Source organism: Pyrgilauda ruficollis, unplaced genomic scaffold, assembly GCF_017590135.1.
Source record: "Pyrgilauda ruficollis isolate IOZ18807 unplaced genomic scaffold, ASM1759013v1 scaffold38, whole genome shotgun sequence".
NCBI classification, from domain to species: Eukaryota; Metazoa; Chordata; class Aves; order Passeriformes; family Passeridae; genus Pyrgilauda; species Pyrgilauda ruficollis.
In genome coordinates, this window is record NW_024525267.1 from 4,108,503 (window position 1) to 4,128,393 (window position 19,891).

General features: G+C 37.0%; 1 protein-coding gene across 2 annotated transcripts in view; it reads left to right on the forward strand.

The window, feature by feature from the left end:
* PPP2R5C (protein phosphatase 2 regulatory subunit B'gamma) overlaps positions 1 to 19,891 on the forward strand; it is a 72,745-nt gene that overhangs the window by 21,482 nt on the left and 31,372 nt on the right. Inside the window, exon 2 of one of the 2 annotated variants that reach the window (XM_041476236.1) lies at positions 7,533 to 7,656. The exons of the other annotated variant lie outside the window; for it this stretch is intronic. Within the exon in view, the coding sequence (XP_041332170.1) occupies positions 7,563 to 7,656 (94 nt within the window). The 5' untranslated portion in view covers positions 7,533 to 7,562. The remainder of the gene's footprint in view (positions 1 to 7,532; positions 7,657 to 19,891) is intronic. 2 annotated transcript variants of the gene reach the window in all.

Here is a 19,891-nt window from a genome sequence, read left to right on the forward strand (position 1 = left end):
AATTGGTTTTTAATGTAGAATATCTGCATGTGATAGGATTAAACAGATTCTGGTATTTTGTTGTTGAAGATCTTGCCACACATTTTGATCAGTCCTGGTTTTGATCTTCTGGTGATGTCAGTTTCTGCTTTAGCATGGTTTCAACATTAGAAGTACTATTAGTCATATCTATTTGAAAAACTCAAAAACAACCCAAAAAAACCTACTCAATAAAAGTGGGGGGGTGGAAAAGAAACGAACATGACAGGTCATTTTTCTGAGCACATTTCATGCAGAGAGCATGGTTCTTGTTTTTCTTCAAGCAGAGACTTCAGAGCTCTGCCAAATTCTGACTCTGTTCTGTGTAAAAGAACATCAGGGTGGTGTCTCAACTTGTCTGCGTGTGATACAGGACTCTGATAGGGAGGCAAGCATTATTAAAGCTTTCCTAATGTTTTTAAGTTGTAAATGGCTGTCTAGGAGATAGCTCTGTTTTCATCATCTGTAAAATACTAAAGTATGATGAATCAAAATTGAAGAAGAGATTATTTCAGTTTGAGTCTGAGACCTAAAAAACCAATCGTACCAAATTTTGATTGATGAAACTGTTGAAACCATGAGAAAGGAAGAAAAAGTGAGAATTGCTCAAGAGGCCAGAAATGTAAAATTATTGTGTGTTTTTCTCAAGTAGTAATAAGTAAGTAAATCTGATACCAAGTAAATGAGAAAGCAAGTCAAGTTTTGTTCTCAGTACTGTAGAAAAATTCAACCATGCATGTTGATAGTTTCTAAAAACTCATATTGGAATACATTTAAACTTAAGCAGAATGTGTTACCAGTTCATTTAAAACTAGCATCTGTTTTCATGATACAAAAGAGACTGACTGGATGTGTGCAATATAATTGAATTTGTGAGAAACATGGCACTAATGGACTGCTTTGGGGTTTTGAGGAGCATTTTTCATATAAGCTACTGAAATTGGAGATCTCAATGTTTAAGATCACTTTCACTGCAGAAACCTACTCCTGCCACTTGTAATTTATGTAGAGGACAAATAAGCAGTACTTTGGCCTTTCCAGTTTAATTGTACTTCTTATGCGAATGCATGGCAATTCAGGAATTGTGTCCAGCTGCAAGGTGATAGCATTCCTGTTTAGATAAAAGTACTTTATGCAAAGTAAGATGGTAGATTAAATAAGATAATGCTGCTATAAAATATAATTTGCCCTAATACATAATTCATTTAAAAGGCAAGACACTGAGGCAAAACAAATTAATTCTCATGTAAAATATCAATGAATGCAATTTTGTGGAACAGATCATTCTCCTCTCCCTCATATGTGACCTATAGTGGAGTAACTCAGTACGCTAAATGCTGTCCTTCTGGTCCTGACTGTGTTTGTGCTTTTACAGGGTTTTTTGGCAGCCCAATCTTGTGTTCAATTTATTAAAAGAAAAAATCCATAGTGGAAAATACTGCAGAAGCTTGTTCTTTCCTATATCAGTATGGTTGAATGTATGTATTGTATCATGTGAAGGAACTGTGGAGGCTCTTTGTCCTGTTACTTTAGCAACTTTGTCCTTGAGCTTTGACCTTAAAAGCATTATCAGTACTATGTAAACAGACTTTCCTGTACTGACTTTTCTTTTAGATGTTTAAAATAATCATTAAAATGTCTGTGGTAAGCATATACATTTCTTAAACCAAAAGCTGACAATTGTTTGGTGTTCATACCAGAACATACAATCTATCAGTGGTTATAAAGTAATTAATATTAAAATATTTAGCAATTATCCAGTCTGAATTGCTATGTAGCATTTTAAAGATGAAGAAACATGATAGCTAATGAATGAAGAACTACCAAAAAAAAAGGGGTTGTAGAGGAAAAATACTTCGCTTGAGTGTGTGAATTCTTTTCCTTCAGCTAGTGTTACATGAAATCATAGGCTTGGATTAGTGAGCCGTTTTTCATTTCAACTGCCCTATCAAACACCTACTCATTAGTCAGCAGCTTGAAAGTGTTAGAAGAATGCACTACATCTGTCACTGGCAGCATTTCCTACCAAACTTGTTTCCACTGAAGTTTGGATAGAATCCATAAAAATAGGATTTAAAATGTGGTATTGTCTTATTTTCTAGATTCTAACCTGTCTCTGAATTCAATTTAGATCTCTCTTAAAATGCCTTTTATTATGTCCTCATTCACAAAAGGAACATTTTGTTCCATTGCATAGATCCTCATTATAATCAGACCTTCACATTTTTGCTGCTGCACTGAATTTCTTTCTTCTTAAGACCTCTACAGATCAAACATTGAATTTATACACATGAATATCAATCAGTGATTGTTGGATAATTAGCCTGGTCTCAAATTTTTACTCTTAAATGTTATATTTTTACACTTTATTTCTTAAAAGTGGTATGTGTGACCTATGTAATAAGGCCACAGACATCAGTGAGTTTGGTGTTATTTTGGTGGATTTTGCACAGGGCTTGATTAAAATAGTGTGCCAGTATTTGAAATGAGCTTCTGCAATCTGCCCTAGGAATTACTTTTTTGTACCAATGCTATTTTTAAAATAGGTTTCTTTTAAAGTAATGATTTTGTCTTGTACAGCTTTCTAAACTCAACCAATACCTACTGGTTTTTCTCCCTGTCCCTGCTCACAAAACTTCTCGAGTATACAAGATTGATTGAAGGAAAACTTGACACTGTTGAACCTTTGTGCTACAGTGACTGTGCAAATATTAGGAAATCCAGATAGAGACAGGAAATCTAGTCACAAATAGATGTTTACCAATTCCTCTTTAACCAAATTTTGCTGTACTACAAGGAGTGAATATTATAATTTTTTCTGTGAGGAATTGTCTTTTGCCATGCTTCAGTCTTGGGAATTCTTTAAGGAAGCTGCATGATAGTTCAGAATCCTTTCATTTATCCAGGTAAGTCTTAGCTCTGTATTTCTTTTGGTAGCTAAGTATTAACGTGGTGTTTACTGCTTCTGTTTCCTTGAAGAATTTCCTCTTGGCTGTTCTTTGGATTTGAGTCAGAACCTAGAAGGAGAAGCCCATATCCTTGCTATTGCTACAGGTTCTCCTCCAGAATGTGTAGTATCCAGTACCTTTCCTTCTCTAAAACAAAGTTACTGTCTTTGAGTAACTCACTGTTCAGGGTTGTGGTGAGACCCACATTTTCTTATAGCCTGACATCATTTATGAGAACAATAAGTTTAGTGTAGGCTATAATTGGAGGCGGGGGGGTGGGGGGGAAGTCAATGACATTGCTCCTACCAGAAAAAGCAAGTCATGTTTATTCCTATCCCTTTTTTGGGTGTCTGTCTGGTGGGCCAGATAATGGAATCAACACGGCTCAAACTCGTCCTTTTCTCATTTTAACTGTGCTCAGTTTCCTAATCTGGTTTAGCCATGCAGCTGCACAAACCCTTGTACAGCAATTTCAGAGAGTTGGGCACCTGAGCCTCAGAAGAGAGAGGATTGCAGAAGTAGCTCCTATAGGTTTAGCTCAGCTTAGACTGCCATGGGACACAGTCTAAGTTAGCAGAAAACCAACCTGACAATGTGGCTTTCTGTTGGCTATGGGGACTTCACCAACTCAGCTGTGGGTCTGATGACCACTGAAGCAGATGAGAGCAAAATATTTTCAAATGTAAAGCAGAGAGGAGTGCAGGAAGGGACCTGAATCAGCCTGCAAAAAGGCTGGTTTAGGTTGATGAGGAATACCAATTTCAGCAATTGTGCCTTTAGTAACCTTAGAGCTCAGACTAAATATTTTCCCTTCCTCTCTCAATAAAAAAATAAAAACTCATATAGTCTGACAGGTAACCAAGCCAAGTGTCTTCATGTAAGTAGAAGTTCATGCAATTTTAATTATCTTACGTTGTTGATTCTACCATTATCAGTTAGAGTAGTAGGTGGTGTAGAATGGAAATAAAGGCAACCTTTGGGCAGGTGAATTTGCTATATGTGTTGTGGGGGGGTGAGAGGCTGTTTTTAAAATCAATAACCCAAATGGAGTGTTTGTTTTTGAAAAAGTGGTACATAGCCTCCAAGTGTAAAGAGTATTCATTAGCTATAATGCTGGATCCTAACTAAAGGATCTGATCTTTAAGGTCCCTTCCAACCAAAACCATTCTATAGTTTTAAAAAGTTACAGAGTTACATCCTGAGAACTTTATAGGATTTTTTCTTCATTCCCACCATTGGAAAGTTAGAAGTGATGAACAGGTTTCAGAGGAAACCTGTAATAGGTACAGTTTCACTACGTTGTCAATATGGTTTTTTTTTGTTAATTTAATTCTAAAAATGGATAGCTAAAGTTAATACTGTTTTTCATTTTCTTGCACCAGAAATGTCTTCATAAATTTGTTAAAGTAAGCTCTTCTTCCTCCCATTGATATTCATTAGCTCTGCTCCACTTGCACTGATATTCTTTCTCTTCCATTAGGAAGTCAATTCCTAACTCAATTTTCTTTGCAGTTTTTTTTTCCAAATCAAGTTGCTCAAAATAATTCAACTTAAGTAAATATTTTCCTTTGGTGGCAAATCAAATATTTTAGGATTGAAACAAAGGGAGTGTATACAGGCCTCCTGAGCAGAATGTACTCTCAATCTGTACAACAGTGAGAAAACTGCAGATGATACGAACCAGCAAAAGGTCTTATGAAGACCAAAGTACTTCAGTTTCATTAGTGTCCTGTCAGAATTACAGCAGAAATACACTGGTTTCTCAGTGGTTTTTTTAAGTACTGGACTCAGACCTAACAGAGTCCAGAAAAAAAGAGAGAACAAGAAGAAATGAGAAACATTTCTGCAAGAGAAAACTTCCTGAATGTGACTGAATCCTATCTGCTAAGAGATTCCTAGCTCTGTGAATGTCACATTTATGCTGTCTAATGAAGAATTTTCCAGGTGGCTTGACTCTTAAACCACTACCTAAAATTTGCTAATGAACCTCCAACAATGAAAGTCATGGTTATGTGTAAATTAGGAAATGGCACTGTAACTGATGTTCCCTTTTTGCTCTGTTGTGAATTTGTGTCCATGGCCACAGGGACAGCCTTCCTGGCCATTTAATCTTTGCAAGGAGTTTCAGAGAGACAGAAGCAGTAGTTGACCATTGAAGCAGATATGAGTAGAAAGGACTGATAGAGCAGCTGTTCTTAAATATATAGTTACCAGATAAACTGGAATTTTAAACCTTATTTTTGACACTTTGTACTGTGGTTTATTACTATAAGATCATCTAATTCTGCTTTAAGATCGGGAAAAGAAACAGAATTTGTTACAAGATCCTGCATGTGAAAATACTTTAAAAAATACCCAAGTGGTTTTGTTTTTTCCTTCATCCATCAAAATCTTGTAGAAAACCTTGTTAGAGGTCAGTCTTGGTTTTATTTTTCAATCTGGTTTTTTTAAAGGCATATGTCTGTGGTAGCTTTTTGTTTTGCAAGGCTAAAACTCACATTGAACTTGGTGATTTTAAAGGTCTGTTCCAGCCTTGATGATCCCATGATTTTAAGGTATACTTAAGGGATATATAGATAAAAAACGTGAAGTTTGTGAGAATACACCTTCCCTGGTTCTGCCTACATTATAAGGACAAAGGATTTGAATCTGTAGTCTTAGAGAAGAGGTCTAAAAAGTTCACGTGGTTTGTTTTGATATTGTCAGAAGCAGGATCTACTACATTTATGTCACACATTGTTTGGCCATTTTTTAAATTACTAGAAACTTTACAGTTTTTTTTTAAAGTGTGCTTATTGTGAGAAGATTTCATTTAATTTCTAACCTAATCTTCTTTGAGGTAGGATGCATTTACTGTTTGTAGTGAGTGTAGAAAAATTAATTCTTTCCACCTCCATAATTATTCTTTAAGGTACTTGGATATTCTCAGTCAAGTCCATTCTATTTAAAAACAAACAAACCAACAAACAAACAACCCACACACCACATCAAACAGAGGAGCTTCATTTTTTTAAACTAAGTAATATTTTAAAGATTTGTTTTAAATATTTGTTGTCTTTGGGCTTTCTCGTCAGGTTTAGATCCAGGATGTACTACTTCAAATTGGGCCTTGTCAGCAATCATTAAATCCAATTGATTTCTTTGTGTGTCTTATGGATGATATTCTTCTTTTTTATATCCCAGTTAGTCTTTTCCCTTCACCAATTGAATAATATTCAGTACAGCTCTAACTCATCTTTGACAGTGTATTATTGTAGAGTGGTGTAATTTTTCTAACCAGATACACGTATGCCCTATAATTTGTTTTTATTTCAAATTTTAATCAGCAAGCTACTTAATAAAAGAAAAAGTAACTTCTTCTGATGCGCACCCTTTTTTTTTTTTTTTTTTTTTTTTTTTTTTTTTTTTTTGCACTAGTATGTGACATACAGTATTTAGGCAGGACAGATCTGGAGACAGCAAAAGTAACAGTGCCAGTTTCTCTGAACATCACTCCCAGCAGACAAAATGGTCTTTCAAACAGCTCATTGTAAAAATAAATGTGCAAGTCTCATATGACGAAAGAAGGCTGCTCACAGTTTTGTTGTAAATACCTTAAATAATCAAACTAACAAGTTCAGAAATTGTTATGCTGTGCCTTTTTTTATTGTACTTCTGAGATTATGCAGGAAAACTGCTTCCATATGCTGACATATTGCTTCTTAGTAATATTCTTTACTTTTCAGTAATAGTTTTAAAAGTTGTTTATCATTACTGATCTTTTTAGAAAGGAAAACCAGTATTTTGCAATATCCAAATTTAGGAACATTAACATAATCTGAAGACAGATCCATTTCTAGATTGATGGAAGTATCCAGGTCCATTTCTAAATTAAAAGAAATATTCAGCATGAAACATGATGGTTTCATCTGCTGCTCGTCATATATGTGTATTTTTATTCGTAATGTACATACTAGTAACCAGTGGTAAAACAGTGCAAGGAATGTTTATGAGGTTTTATATTTCTAAATCAACAGTAATAATCCAAGGACCTGTATCTTACCGTAAACTAACTACCTTTTGTTATGGCCCTTGAAAGCTGAAGTTGTAGATGGTACACCCTCAGTTTAACCGTGTTTTTCCACGGTTAAATTAAACATTGGTTTGATAATCCTGGGAAACCGTACTGAAGGAAAGGCTAAGGAAAGAGGAAAAATAAAACTGCATGCGCTCTTTCTAGCAGGTGCTACTGAATATTATCGAGGGGGCGGGGGTACAACAGCAGCAATGAGATCATCCTGGTAATAATAAAAATCCCAAACCCAACGCAGCAGACCCGTCATCTCCGCAGCCGCTCCGCCCCTGCCGCGGGCGGCGCGGGGCCGGGGCCGGCGCGGGCGCGGGGGGAGCCCCGCACCGGCCGCGCTCATTCGCGGCCTGCTCGGTGTCATTTGAAGTTGCTGCCGTCGGCCAATGGGGCTCCTCCCGCCCGCTGACATCACTCCCCAGCCAGTTCCCTCCAGCTGCAGAGCGCTTCAGTTTCTGTCTTTTTTTAAACTAAAATGGAGGCTGGTTTCTTGCCTTAAGGAATACAGTGCCGTGCCTGCTGGAGCCTAGATGTTGACATGTAACAGAGCTGGCAGCAGGATGGTGGTTGACGCAGCCAATTCCAATGGGCCGTTCCAGCCCGTGGCCCTTTTGCATATTAGAGGTGAGTTATTGTGCGTGTGAGAGTGAATCGCGACCCTCTGACGAGCGAATAAATGGCTATTGTGGAGCTCGGAGAAGGGGAGCAGGAAGTCCTTTGTAGCTCAGTCCCTCTCGGTTTGTTACAGCCGCGGTAAAACCGGCGGAGAGCAAAACCCATTTTCTATTAAATGTGTTTGGGGAAGATTTAAGAATTCATGGTGCCATTGCATGCATAGTTAAAAGCAGGTTTTACAGCTTTCTGCCGTAACTCTCCCATCCCCCTTCCAAGCTGTGCTGATGTCAAAGGATGTGAAGTCACTACCCCAGAAAGGTACTGAGAGGGGGGAGGGAAGAACCAAGTTATCCCTATAGCGTTTCTAGAGAATAAGGGCAAACCTTTGGTGTGCTTCAAAGCCTTTTTTTGTTTGAATTGTTCAGATAGAGCTGCCTTAAAGTGCACTGCAGCTTGTAAAAGAATTGGAAGTGTCAGAGAGGAAGAGGGGAAGGAGATGTGACACTATGAAAATATCCTTTATGTATTTAGAAGGCATTTCCTAGAAGAGATGCGGTTTGGCTTTAACAAGCAAGCTCTTGTGTGCCTACCGTGTTGTGCAGTTCTGAATGTTCAGTTCTTCACTGAATATGTTCTTTAGGGTTTATAGAATTAGTGCATTGCAAATTGCATTTTATATAGTTTGAAAATATATATTGGTATGACACTTCTGTACAATATCGAGTATGTATCTCTTGTTCTGTATTTTTTTTACGTAGTAAAATTTTGCATTGTGTTGGGGGGCTTTGGGGTGTATTTTTTTAGCTCTTAAGCAACCAGTCCTTTTTTTTAATATCTGCTGTAGGGTGTTTCTGGTTTAGAACTTTATGGAGGCAGAACATGTATTTGCTGAATTGAGCACATCTTGAACAATGGTATTTATTTGCAAGAAACATAGCTGGTACCGTTCTTAATTACGTTTGCTTCTCAGCTTTCACTGGCATAGGCTAGATGTCACTACTAGAAAGAAATTTTTTTTCATTAATACTCCATAAATTTTGCTTTGGTAGTTTATAAACCCCAACTGTTTAGAAGTTCTGTTCTTTTAAGTAGCAACATGGGTGTTCAGGTATTTAAAAATCATGATTTCTCTTACCTTTTAAAAGAGCCATAACCTGCTGTCTGAAGTGGCAATGGATAAATTCTGGAATTTAAATTCTAGAAAACTAATTTTGATCTGTGACTGGGGAGGAAATGCAGTAAAATTCCCTTGATTTCAAATAGGGACTATGCTTGTTGTCAAGGGAATATAAATGGAACTGCCTGACCTGTGGACAAGCCTTTGCTTTTCACTCTGTACAAATCATTTTAATTTTCAGTTAGGTATTGCCTTTTGGAAGGGGAAAAGCACCATCTTTTAAAGGTTCAAGTTAGGAAAACAAACCAAAGTTGGAATCAGAATGATGAAATATTGCAATGATTATCCTTAATCCTTTGTCCCAATATTGATAACATGGTTCTTGTCATTGAAGTTCTCATCCTGTCTTTGCTCAATGTAATACATAATTGTGGAAACGATGGATTTTAAGAAACTTCTGAAATATACTTTCCCAAGACCTACATTTTTGTTGCACAGAAAAATGCAGTAGTAAAGAAGAGATTAAATAGTTTTGTGGTTTAGGGTTTTTTGGGGTGTTATGATTTTTTTCTGTTTGGTTGGTTGCAGTTTTTCAGTGGATTATGAGAGTAGAGTTTCTCGTAAGCAATTAAAGAATAACTGGGAGATTGATTGGTTTTCATTTTTCAGGTGGCAGGAAATAAAATGGGTCTCTGGTATTATAGCCTGGAGGAGTTCGTTGACACTGGGAGAGCAAAGCATCTCTTCCATACATCCATGTGTGCAGCAGTTCCTTTGGGTTTTTTACATGTACCTCGTGTCACCCGCTGTGCTGATGCTACCAGTACTGATGCTTCCAAAATGAAGCCTGTCAGACCAATGCATACAAAATTAATGGCAGTAAAAATTAGCTGGTAATTCTGAAGGCTAATGACACATTATTATTCTTTGTCCCAATGCATGCTGCTTTTTCAGTTGTCCTTTTGCATCATCTGTTGTAATACAGGATTAAATTTCTAGTAGAAGTGTTCCTCTTGGCAACTGTAAGAGCTAAAACTTCAAGGTCGAGGACAGGGGGTAGGGGCATAAGCCCCTTGGATGTTTCTCATTGATATAGTTTGTTGAAATAGAAAAAATATTTCTTAAGTACCAGTTGCCTAATTTTTTTCAATTTTGAGATGGTGTAGGTACCATATTTGAACTCAATCTTGCTTCTAAAAAAATATGTGAGGCCTTGTGGACTACACTGTTAGTACTTCATTGAAAATAAAAATTGCAATCTTACTTATAAAGTTAATTCCAGAGCACTTTCTGTACCTGAATCATATGAAATATGTAATGTTTGCAGAATAAAAAGGAAATTTTTAGCAAGCAACAATGTCATGCCAGATCAGAACCTTTGTCCTGTGTATTCTGAACTATAGGGAGCTTTGTTTCTGGGTTGCTTACAGCTTTACCTAGACAACACAATTGAAAAAAAGATGCAAGTGGTGTTTAAAAATTATATTAAGTCCTGTGAATAGGAAATAAGAGTGTCAGAATTTTATTGACTGCCATTGCTGACACTGTTATCTCCAACATGACCAAAAGAAGGAGCAGTAGGTCCTTTACAGAGTTTGTAGGATAGGAGGTGTGACGGCCATAAATACCCCATCCTCCAGCAGTTTATCTGGCTGCCGGTACTCAAGTTCATCTTGGGTATGGTGTGGCCATGTAATCCTGAGTCAGAGTGCTGTGGAAGGAGCTGTGAGTTTGTTGGGGTTCCCCTTTGATTCAGGAGCTGTCTTTAGGCTCAGGCCTGTGGCCTTGGTTGTTGCCTCAGCTGGGTTGCAGCTGTGTGATTGTCCTGTTATGTGCCTCGCTGATCTGGATCCTGGTCTTGGTGTCCCAGGTTGGTGTCCCTCTGCGCTGAGCACTTGTTCACTGACCACTGGACTGTCAGCTGAGCCCGCTCAGTGTCAGAGGAGCTGCTCTCCTTTCTTCATTCAGGTACTGCAAGACTATGCCCTTTGTCACAACTGTAGACTGTTGGCAGTTGTTCAAGAGCAGTGTGTAGAAATCAGAAATGCAGGTGACTTTTGACCCACTGTTGGAAAATAACAAGCACCAACAGAGCTTAATCCATGCCAAATGCAAGTGGTGTGGCACTATTGCTGTATGTTATCTGCTTGTGCTGAAAGCATTGGCTCAGTGAGAGTGATTGGGCTGCTGGGGTAGTGAGTCTTTAGTCAGCAACAGGCTGTCCTGGTGATCTGAGCTATGATGCTGCTGCATTGGTCTTTCTACTGTACAGAGGTAGCTGAACATTATGCCCTTGAGCTGATTATCACTGATTGCCATCATCAACTGAAAACTTAGTTGTATTGGAATGATATAAAGCTTCTAGGAAAATTTAAATTTCAGTTTAAGCAGCTGTTACAGCCATGGAGTAACTGTTGTGGTTTGTGATCTTGGATAGAGACCTGACCTTGTGAAACAAATGTAGCTGAAGGAACTCATCATGTCATATATGCATGGAGAGCTCCTTTAGGATCTTTGTGCATCAATGGGCCACTTGCAGTCAAGATGACATTAAGACAGCACAGGGGGTTATTACGTATCATGAATTTAGGGTTTTTACAGTAAGGAGGGAAACAGATCTGGATGGTGTTTTCAGGATGCATCCCTCCATATGGAGCCCTTCTGGCAGCCAAAGGCCCAGGGTGGTAGAAGTGCATTCAAGGCCCTGACAGGATGAGCCACAAACACAAGGTGAGGCTTGGGGAAAGGAAACATTTTGATTTCCATCTCAGCACTTCAGTCAGAGAAAGCAGCTGTAAAAACTGCATGGATTAGGACAAACAGTAAACATTTGTCACTAGATTTCAGAGTTACCAGTTCATATTTACTGTTGAGTGTTCAAAATCATAACTTTAGTATAGCGTGTAGTAACAGGTAGGAAATAAAAGTAATTCATTCTGTAGACAGAGTATGAATACGCAGGGGGGAGGAGATGTTTTTCTTCAGGAATACAGTTCAGTGTTCATAACAAAAATCCCTTAAGATTGTTTTGTCAGAGCATAGAAGTAGCTCACATGCCAATGTCTCCATGAACTCAAGACATATTTTGAACAAAATACATAAAAAACTCTGTTCTGATCTGCAATGGCAGAACTAGCCGAATGTAAAGGTTACTTTAATGGCTTGGTTGCTGACTGCCTGGAACTGGTAATGTCTGTTCCTCCTTTACAAAAATTATTTTCAAGATGTTTTGCAAGACATACTGAAAATTGTGTGGGAAGAAGGGTGAGAACACCCTGATACTATGTTAACTCAAACTGATACTTCCTGTAGGCCATTACATGTTTCAACTATCTCATTGTCCATCCTTCTCCTTTGCCTTCCAGAGCAGCAAATGTTTTTTGACAGATTTGACTTGGCATTATTTAAGTAACTTTAGATTTTATGGAAGATGTTTTGACTTTTTTTCAAAAATTACGTGATGTTAACTTTGTCCATTTTTTCTATGTGCTGCTTGTTCATCTTGTGTGAGGGATCATGGAAGGTAGTTCAGATTCCACCTTTACATAGAGTTGTTCAAGGCAAAATGTCTGTGGTAGTGTTGCTGTGATGTAAATATCTGAGTATTTAGACAGAAATTTGCGTGTTCCTCAAAGATGGTGAAAGATCTTTGTTTAGTTGGGCAATTTGTATCTTAAAGGAGAAAAGCTTTGCACTTTCATTTTAGAAAGAATCCATCGTGTGTTTGTCTTGAAAAATAATTGACCTGAAAATACCTCTGTCTAGCCACAGTTGCTAAAAACTGTTGCTAGTCTGTTGCTTTGCAGGAATTGTGTCTGAGCTAAAGGATGAATAAAAAAATATCATTCTGTAATTAAATGGGAAGCAGAGCCCAAAGCTCTGGCTTCAGAAGTAGTAGAGACCAAACTCAGCACACAGAACGGCAACCATTTACCTCATGATGTACAAAGGAGGCTGAAAGAGCTGGATTTGTTTGGCCTAAAGGAAGGAAGGTTAAGGGGAGATTTGATCCTCAACTAACTGATGGGAGGGTGTAGAGCACAAAGCCATGCTCTTCTCAGAGATCCACAGTGGGTGAATGAGAAGTAACCAACATGACTTGGGAAACTCTGGAGATTGCAGTTGTACACAAGGCAAAAATATTTTCACCATAAAAGTGGTTAAAAGCTGGAACAAGATTCCAGAAGGGGCTGTGAAATCTCTGTAATTGGAGATACTTGGACTGGAGAGCAGCTGGGTTTATGTAGTGGGGGATTAGACTAGCAGAAATTACTGTCCCTTCTGGTGAAAATTATTCTGATTCTGTCATTCTTTGGTTCTTGTGGGACCAAAAAATGACTGTCCTTGCTGTAACATAAAAATACTACAATATTAATTTAAACGCAGGGGATTTTTTTCAAGTTCAAAGAGCAGTATTCTTACTGTAAACTCTCTTTATGTCCCTTCTTTTCTTTTTAGTTACTAAGGCAAACTTTTTCATACTTGATGCTAGCATGCCTGTTAGTAGTACTTTTACTTCTGATAATTAAAATTTTTTGTGTTAATGGTGTTTTAAATTATTCTTACCATGTGTTAGCAAATTGTTAAAGATGGATGACTGGAAGTGCATGCAGTATTAAAAACATTGGCATGCTAAAAGAATGTTTTATTCATTTCTAAATCTTCCGTTAGAAGCTCAGCAGCAGTCCATACCTTCTGAATGAGATAGAATTAATAAATGTACACAGGCAGCTATTTCACCCGCATTTCTTTACATTTATCAGCTTTTGGAAAGATCAGATAGATTGAATTAACTTCCTCAGTACTGTGAGATTTTTCTCTAGCCTTTTTGACAAGTTTGAATTGACAATGAGTACAGCTTTTAACAAACTGTGTGACCTTGCTATTCATCTTCTGTGGTATTTATGAAAATGTTGAACAGTGTCATTTCTAACACATCCTTACAACATGTTTGTAGTAATCTTCCTGCATTATAACAACACCATGTTAAAAATACAAAAATCCCAGGATAATTGTCACTTACCAAATTTCTAATACTTTCCAAGAACTTGATGTGTTTCAAGCATAATTTCCTTTACGTGTGCTGAGTTTGCCTTTTTGGGGGTAATAATATTTTATTATACTCCGAAACTAGCCTATTCTGATTATAAAAGCATACCTAAAAATCTCAAAGTCACATTTCATTATACTGTTTTCTTCATCTTAGTATATTCTGCAGCAGATTATGAATCTGGTTTATTCCTTCTGTATTTTCTTTGAATGCATCTTGCACCATCCACCTAAGTAGGTATTTTAAGGATGGTGAACTTATTCGGTCTGAGCACGTATGTTTATTTAAATCTTAATTTTCTTTAATTCTTTAGCACATTTAAATTCAGTGAATATTTAAGGTACAGTCGCTCCTTGTTGTGAGAAATGAGCAAAGTCTTCCTGGGAGGAAAGGTGTATAGAGGAGATATCTTAATTTTCTTCTGAGATGCTTCCGTAGTAGTGACAAACAGTGTTACTTCTCTGAGTGAGTTAAAATTTTAAAATGGAAGGCTTGCTTGTTCCTTTGTGGAAATATTTCCATGCAAAAGACCTTCAAAACTTTTTTTAGTCCTGCTAGTCCAATAAATGGAATTTCCCATGATCAGCATGCACCTTCTATCCTGCTTGCAGGTCATAGTTGTTGTTGGGTTTTGATCTAATGGAGAAATCTCAGTTGAGATTTAAAGGAGATGAAAATGCTTGTTCTTTCCTTTTCTCCCCCGTTAGCCAATTACAGTTTGGTAACCTGAAGGGATGAGAGCAGGTATCAACCTCGTGTTCAGGCTGTTATGTTCCTGCCAAGCCACCTAGACTCTATTGGTACATGGCCTGACTCCTGGAGCTCATAGTCATCCATCTTGCCAAAAGTTTCCAATTTCTCCTAGGAAATTCTGAGCCTGCTTCTGTTTAACATTGCTTAATGACTTGTACACTTAATTGTTAACTTTGAAACTCGTCCACTGTTCCTTTCTAAAAGCATTGCCTCAAGAAGCAGAACCAAGGCCATCTTCCTCAAGGACAAGCAGCAGTTCTGTTCTTAATGAACCTAGGCTTCTTGTATATATCAAATTATGAAAACTTTCGTATGTTAGTATTAGATAATCACCTCAATTATCAAAGGACTGATATTGGTACAAATGGCCCTGTTGTTGTATTACTTATTGCACTGTTTGGCTAAATCTTTTGGAAGGACATTCAGACATTGCCAGACATAGATCAGTGTTTTTTTAATGTATCTACCAAAGAAACTAATGCAGAGTGTTTTTAATATTTGAACAAAAGCAGGTTTAAAGGAGGTTATTTAGTTATTATTCCTGCTGCCTGTAGCATGGTGACATGGTTATTAACTCTCCATTTACCATGCAGCACTTTCTATCAGAGAGTGTATTTTACCTTGTTACTGCTTTTACTCTTTGTTCTCTGTCACTCATCTCTTCTTGACTTTGTTGGGTTGTTTTTACCTTCATATAGACCCCTTGCCATTATGAGGAGTGCATGTATGGATTCTTCTGCTGGAAACAGTGAGGATGTTAAGTGTTCACACTGCATGTAGATATCTGAGGGCATGACTGTAAAATGTCTCTAGAGGGGACTTTTTGTTGAGCTAAAAATACTATGAAATTGTAAGAAGGTAGTCAGCTGGAATTTTTACATTGCTTTTACTGACTCACAGAGTAATGTGCATGCCCTTTCAAGGAAGCAAAAATGGATGCCCTCAAATTTTTATTCATACTGTTTTGTGATCGTTGCTGTGAAGTACATTTTAAGGTAAAAATTAAGTATCATCTGTTTCTGTGGAAAAATTTTATTTCCATTTCTGTTTGAAGCTTCTAATAATTGAGGCTAAAATTAATTCCATGTGTTATCAAATAATTAGCTACTGAAACTGCACTGTAAACCACACAGATTAAGTGAGCACCAGCAATATTTAATAGATACAGGGTTATTTGCATCATCTGTAGAAAAGGTGTTCATCTGGGAGAGATGGCTTTTGTGCTCTAACCTTTGTGCTGGGGGTGGACACCTCATACAGGTAAAGCAGAGTCTCAGCAGCCTCACAGAGCTGCTCTGTGTGTGCACCATCCTGTCTAAAGTGATAAAACTGAGATAAGTGGCACTTGGAGTGCATGATGTTTTAAAGCCACATCTGCACATCCTTTAATCAATTCCACATAATGTGCATACAAATCATGTGGTACCATTTCTGCTATAACTTGCCAATGCAGTTTTCTTTAATAAAGTATAGTTAAACTTAGGGGTGGGATCTGTCTCTGCATTGTTTTCAGTAGTAGAAGTGACAGTTCTGTGTCAATTTTCATAATTGCTCTTGTTACTGATAACGATCTGAATTTCATGAAGAAAAAATTATACATGAAGTGTAAAATTTTAAAACTAATTTTAAAATTGTTCATTTGGGACTTTTGTGATTGTAGAAGCCTACCAATTTGAAGCACTTTTTAATTTTAAAGATTTTTATGGAAGGTTTTTAATTTGCATTTTGGATTAAATCTACCATCTGTGTGGCTTCACGCAGCCTCTAGAACCAAATTCTCTTACTACTTTTATATTTAAAGAGAATGTATAACAGCGTCAGTGATGTTTCAAAGGTGTCCTGTGTTCATTCAAGTCATATTGGAAAGCAAACTTGAACAAAATTATCAAAGCCTTCAAAAAAACCAATGTGATGTCTGTTCTTTGGGTGTAATAAATTTTCTTAAAAAAATTTTCCAGACAAACTAGTTGTAATAATGGAACCTTTCTTCTAACCTATTGCCAGAATATTTTTATAGTTTTTGCTGCTGTTATATCTAATCTATATAAAGTGCCTTAAAATCCAAAAATTGATCCACAGAGGTTTTTTGAGGACTGTCTTAAAGTTGTTTGCATGCAATAAAAACTGATTTGTTCTTGTCCCAGTACAAAATTAAGATTTTTGTGGCTTTTGAATCAGAATTTTACACATCCTCTCAAAATTTTGAGCATATATTTCACTGCATAACTTTCCTTATTTCATATTATTGGAAACTTGGTAATAATTAATGTGTCTTAAGGAATAAAGCATTTCAAAGCTTATAGTTAAATGGAAGAAATTAGAAGAAGTTACTTTCATCGCACATTAAATCTTCTGTTAAAAAGTGAAAACGTAAATAGAATAATGACTATTTTGAAAAATGTGCTGGAGTGAAATGTCTTAACGTGTCCAGGACTTCTGGACCTGTAGTAGGGAGTCAGTCATAGGTTCACAGCTAATACAGCCAATCAGTTTGTTTGTGCTCTGTAAATTTACAGATTTCTTGGAGGCTCAGATTTAAATGTATTATTCCATACTGCAGTTCACTCTTTCTCCTGTGTGAGAGGGGTAGAAATTATCAGCAGAATGTCAGCTTTTCTGGCAGCTGAGCAATAGGGGCACTTTTTGCTAATAGGTACATTTTCCGTACTTACTAGAATTTCTTTGTGAGATTGGAGATTAGTTTGACCGGAGACTGAAGACATCTGTTAAAGCAAATGTGTATGTTTTCAGACAAATGTGATGTGAGGAAAATAATGTTGGATTATGCAGCAGTCATTTTTGGGTTAAATGGGAAATCATTATGCACTTAAGTCCTGACAAATGTGCAGGTATATTGTATATTCAGTCTTCTTAGATGTTGAAAGCATGTGTTTTTAAATGGGTGTAGTTGGCTTTCTACTTTGTTTGAGTCAAAATTTTCACTGCTAGAAAGTAATTTTTATTTCCTAATGGAGAACTGCTCATAATTGCTCTTAGAATTTGACATGGCCAGTGTTGACTGCTGAGCAATTTACTGACCTAATTCTAAATATATTTCTTTATTTTCTTACCAAATAATTGTTTTTATGCTGCTTGATCATTTCTTTTACCTTTATCACCTCATACAAGGCAGCTAAGTTGCACAGGATGTGGGACTAAGAAAGGTTATTCATGCCAAAAATGAGGAAAACTATGCACTGAATTGGAGTTTTCCAGTGAATACAAAAAAATCAAACCCAAACAAAAAAAAAAAATTCCCGAACAATCAAACAATAAAAAACCCAAACCTACCAAACAAAAACCCTACCACACCCGCACCCCCCCAGAAAAAAACCCTGTACTAGAGATAGGCTTGCAGTCTACTGAAGTCTGTTGAGAACTTACTCTCTAGAAAACCACAAAAGCCCTGTTGATTTCTGGTGAAAACACTTTTGCATATCTTGTAATGATGTGTGACAATTTGAGATGATTTAGACGTTGATCAACCATTCAGGACCTTAGTTTGCATCTCAGGCTCAGTGTGACCTGTGCTGTTTAAGCTCTTCCTATGAAAAAAGACTTAACCTTCCTATTTCTAATTTTAAATAGAGTGGAGAATTTAGAAAACTAAATCAGGGTTGCCCTCAAGGAAGGTTTATGGAAGTTTTTGTTAATTTAAAAATAAATGTTTGCTTCAGATAAGCAAGGATGTGCTTACAACTTAACCAGAGTTCCTGCATAGGGACTGCGTATTTGCCTTAGTTTGCATTGGAGTGTGAAATACATCAGGTTTGATCACAGAAAAGCTGGGGGGGCTTTTCTTCCTGCTTTGTAATCTATTGTGTAATGTATTTCTAAGCCTACACAAGACCCAGCTTGTGATATCTGTTAATGATTATTCTAAGTGTCATCGTTAAATTCACAAATTTTGGCATTCAGCAGCATCCAGCAGAAAACAAGCAGCAGCCCCCAGGTTTAGCAAATGTACAGGGAGTGAGGAGAGGGGGAGGCAGTCTGACAGCTCTGGAGAAGGAACTAAGTTATTTTACATTTTGGCAGCTGAGTGTTCTTTGAATTGTATTTATCATGGATGTGTGACAGGTACTATTGACTGACAAGTTACTCAGACTCAGCAGTATCTGACTAAAATTAGGGGTTGGTGTGTGGAGTTTGGGTGTGTTTAAGGAAACAGTGCATTTGCTTACAGCTGATGCGTAGGCTTGATTACCTCGATTACTTCGTCCAAGTGTCCAGAGTGGCAGAGTTTATTCAGGTTTATGTGTTTTTTCAGTTTACTTAGTACAAATCTTCTTCTGACTTAGGCCACGCACTTTGGTTGTGTTACAGAATATAATTGAGGTCTGGTCTTATAACAGTAGTGCTTAATTTTCTCAGAGAGACTTACATATATTTTAAAACATTTTAAAGTTTTCAAGCACATTTAAAGATGTTGGCTAACTTGAGAGTGGATTCAAGCACACTCTAGTGGCTATGAAATTGAGGGGTTTTCGAGTTTTCTCTTAGTGTTTTGTATTTAAAAGTGAGATTTGCTGTCATATTAACTGTGTGTGTGCCAGAAAGCATTACTGAGAGTTCTTTGTTTGGTTTCTCTCTTTCCCTGTTAAGACACTTTTTTTCCTCCATTGTCTGTTTGATTATCCTCCTTGCCATTTTTCTCCCTAATTTTCAGGTAGAATTTCCATTTCATTAGCTCAAGCCCATTTCAGCTTGTTTCACATGTCATTTCCTGTATAAGCATTCCTGTTTTCCTCTTCATGCCTTTAAAATATATATGCAGTTATCGCTTTTACTTTTCACTTTGTTTTTAAATGTTTTAATATAGTGTAAAAATCCTTATTTCTCTTAACCATATTACAAATATCCTCTTTAAGATTTTTAAAAATTTAATGTGGTATCTAATAAAACAGTTGACTTCTGATAAAACTCTTTGTAAAGCAAGAGCTTGGTTCAGAGTGACGTTGGTCTGCTTTGGAAAAATCGTTAGATAATATGGTGTGCATATTATTCACTGTTGATCTACCCTTATCATTTGACTTATGATTTACACCTGGAATAAAGTTACTGGCAGTAATTTCAGTGCCTCAGGTTATTTAGTATGTAAAAATTATGCCAAACAGTTTAAAATGACAGCAGACCTTTTTTCCTATTTCATTATTAATCAGTCCTTAAAATCTCCCATCTTAAATCTTTGACGGTTAAATGTCATTACTTTGTTCCTCTGTCCTCAAAACCACAGTGTAATCTCTGTTAGGAGGTAGCTGCCATCAGTGCTGGATTCCCAATGACTGGAGATTTCAGAGGGGATTAGTGTTGTAAAGCACCTG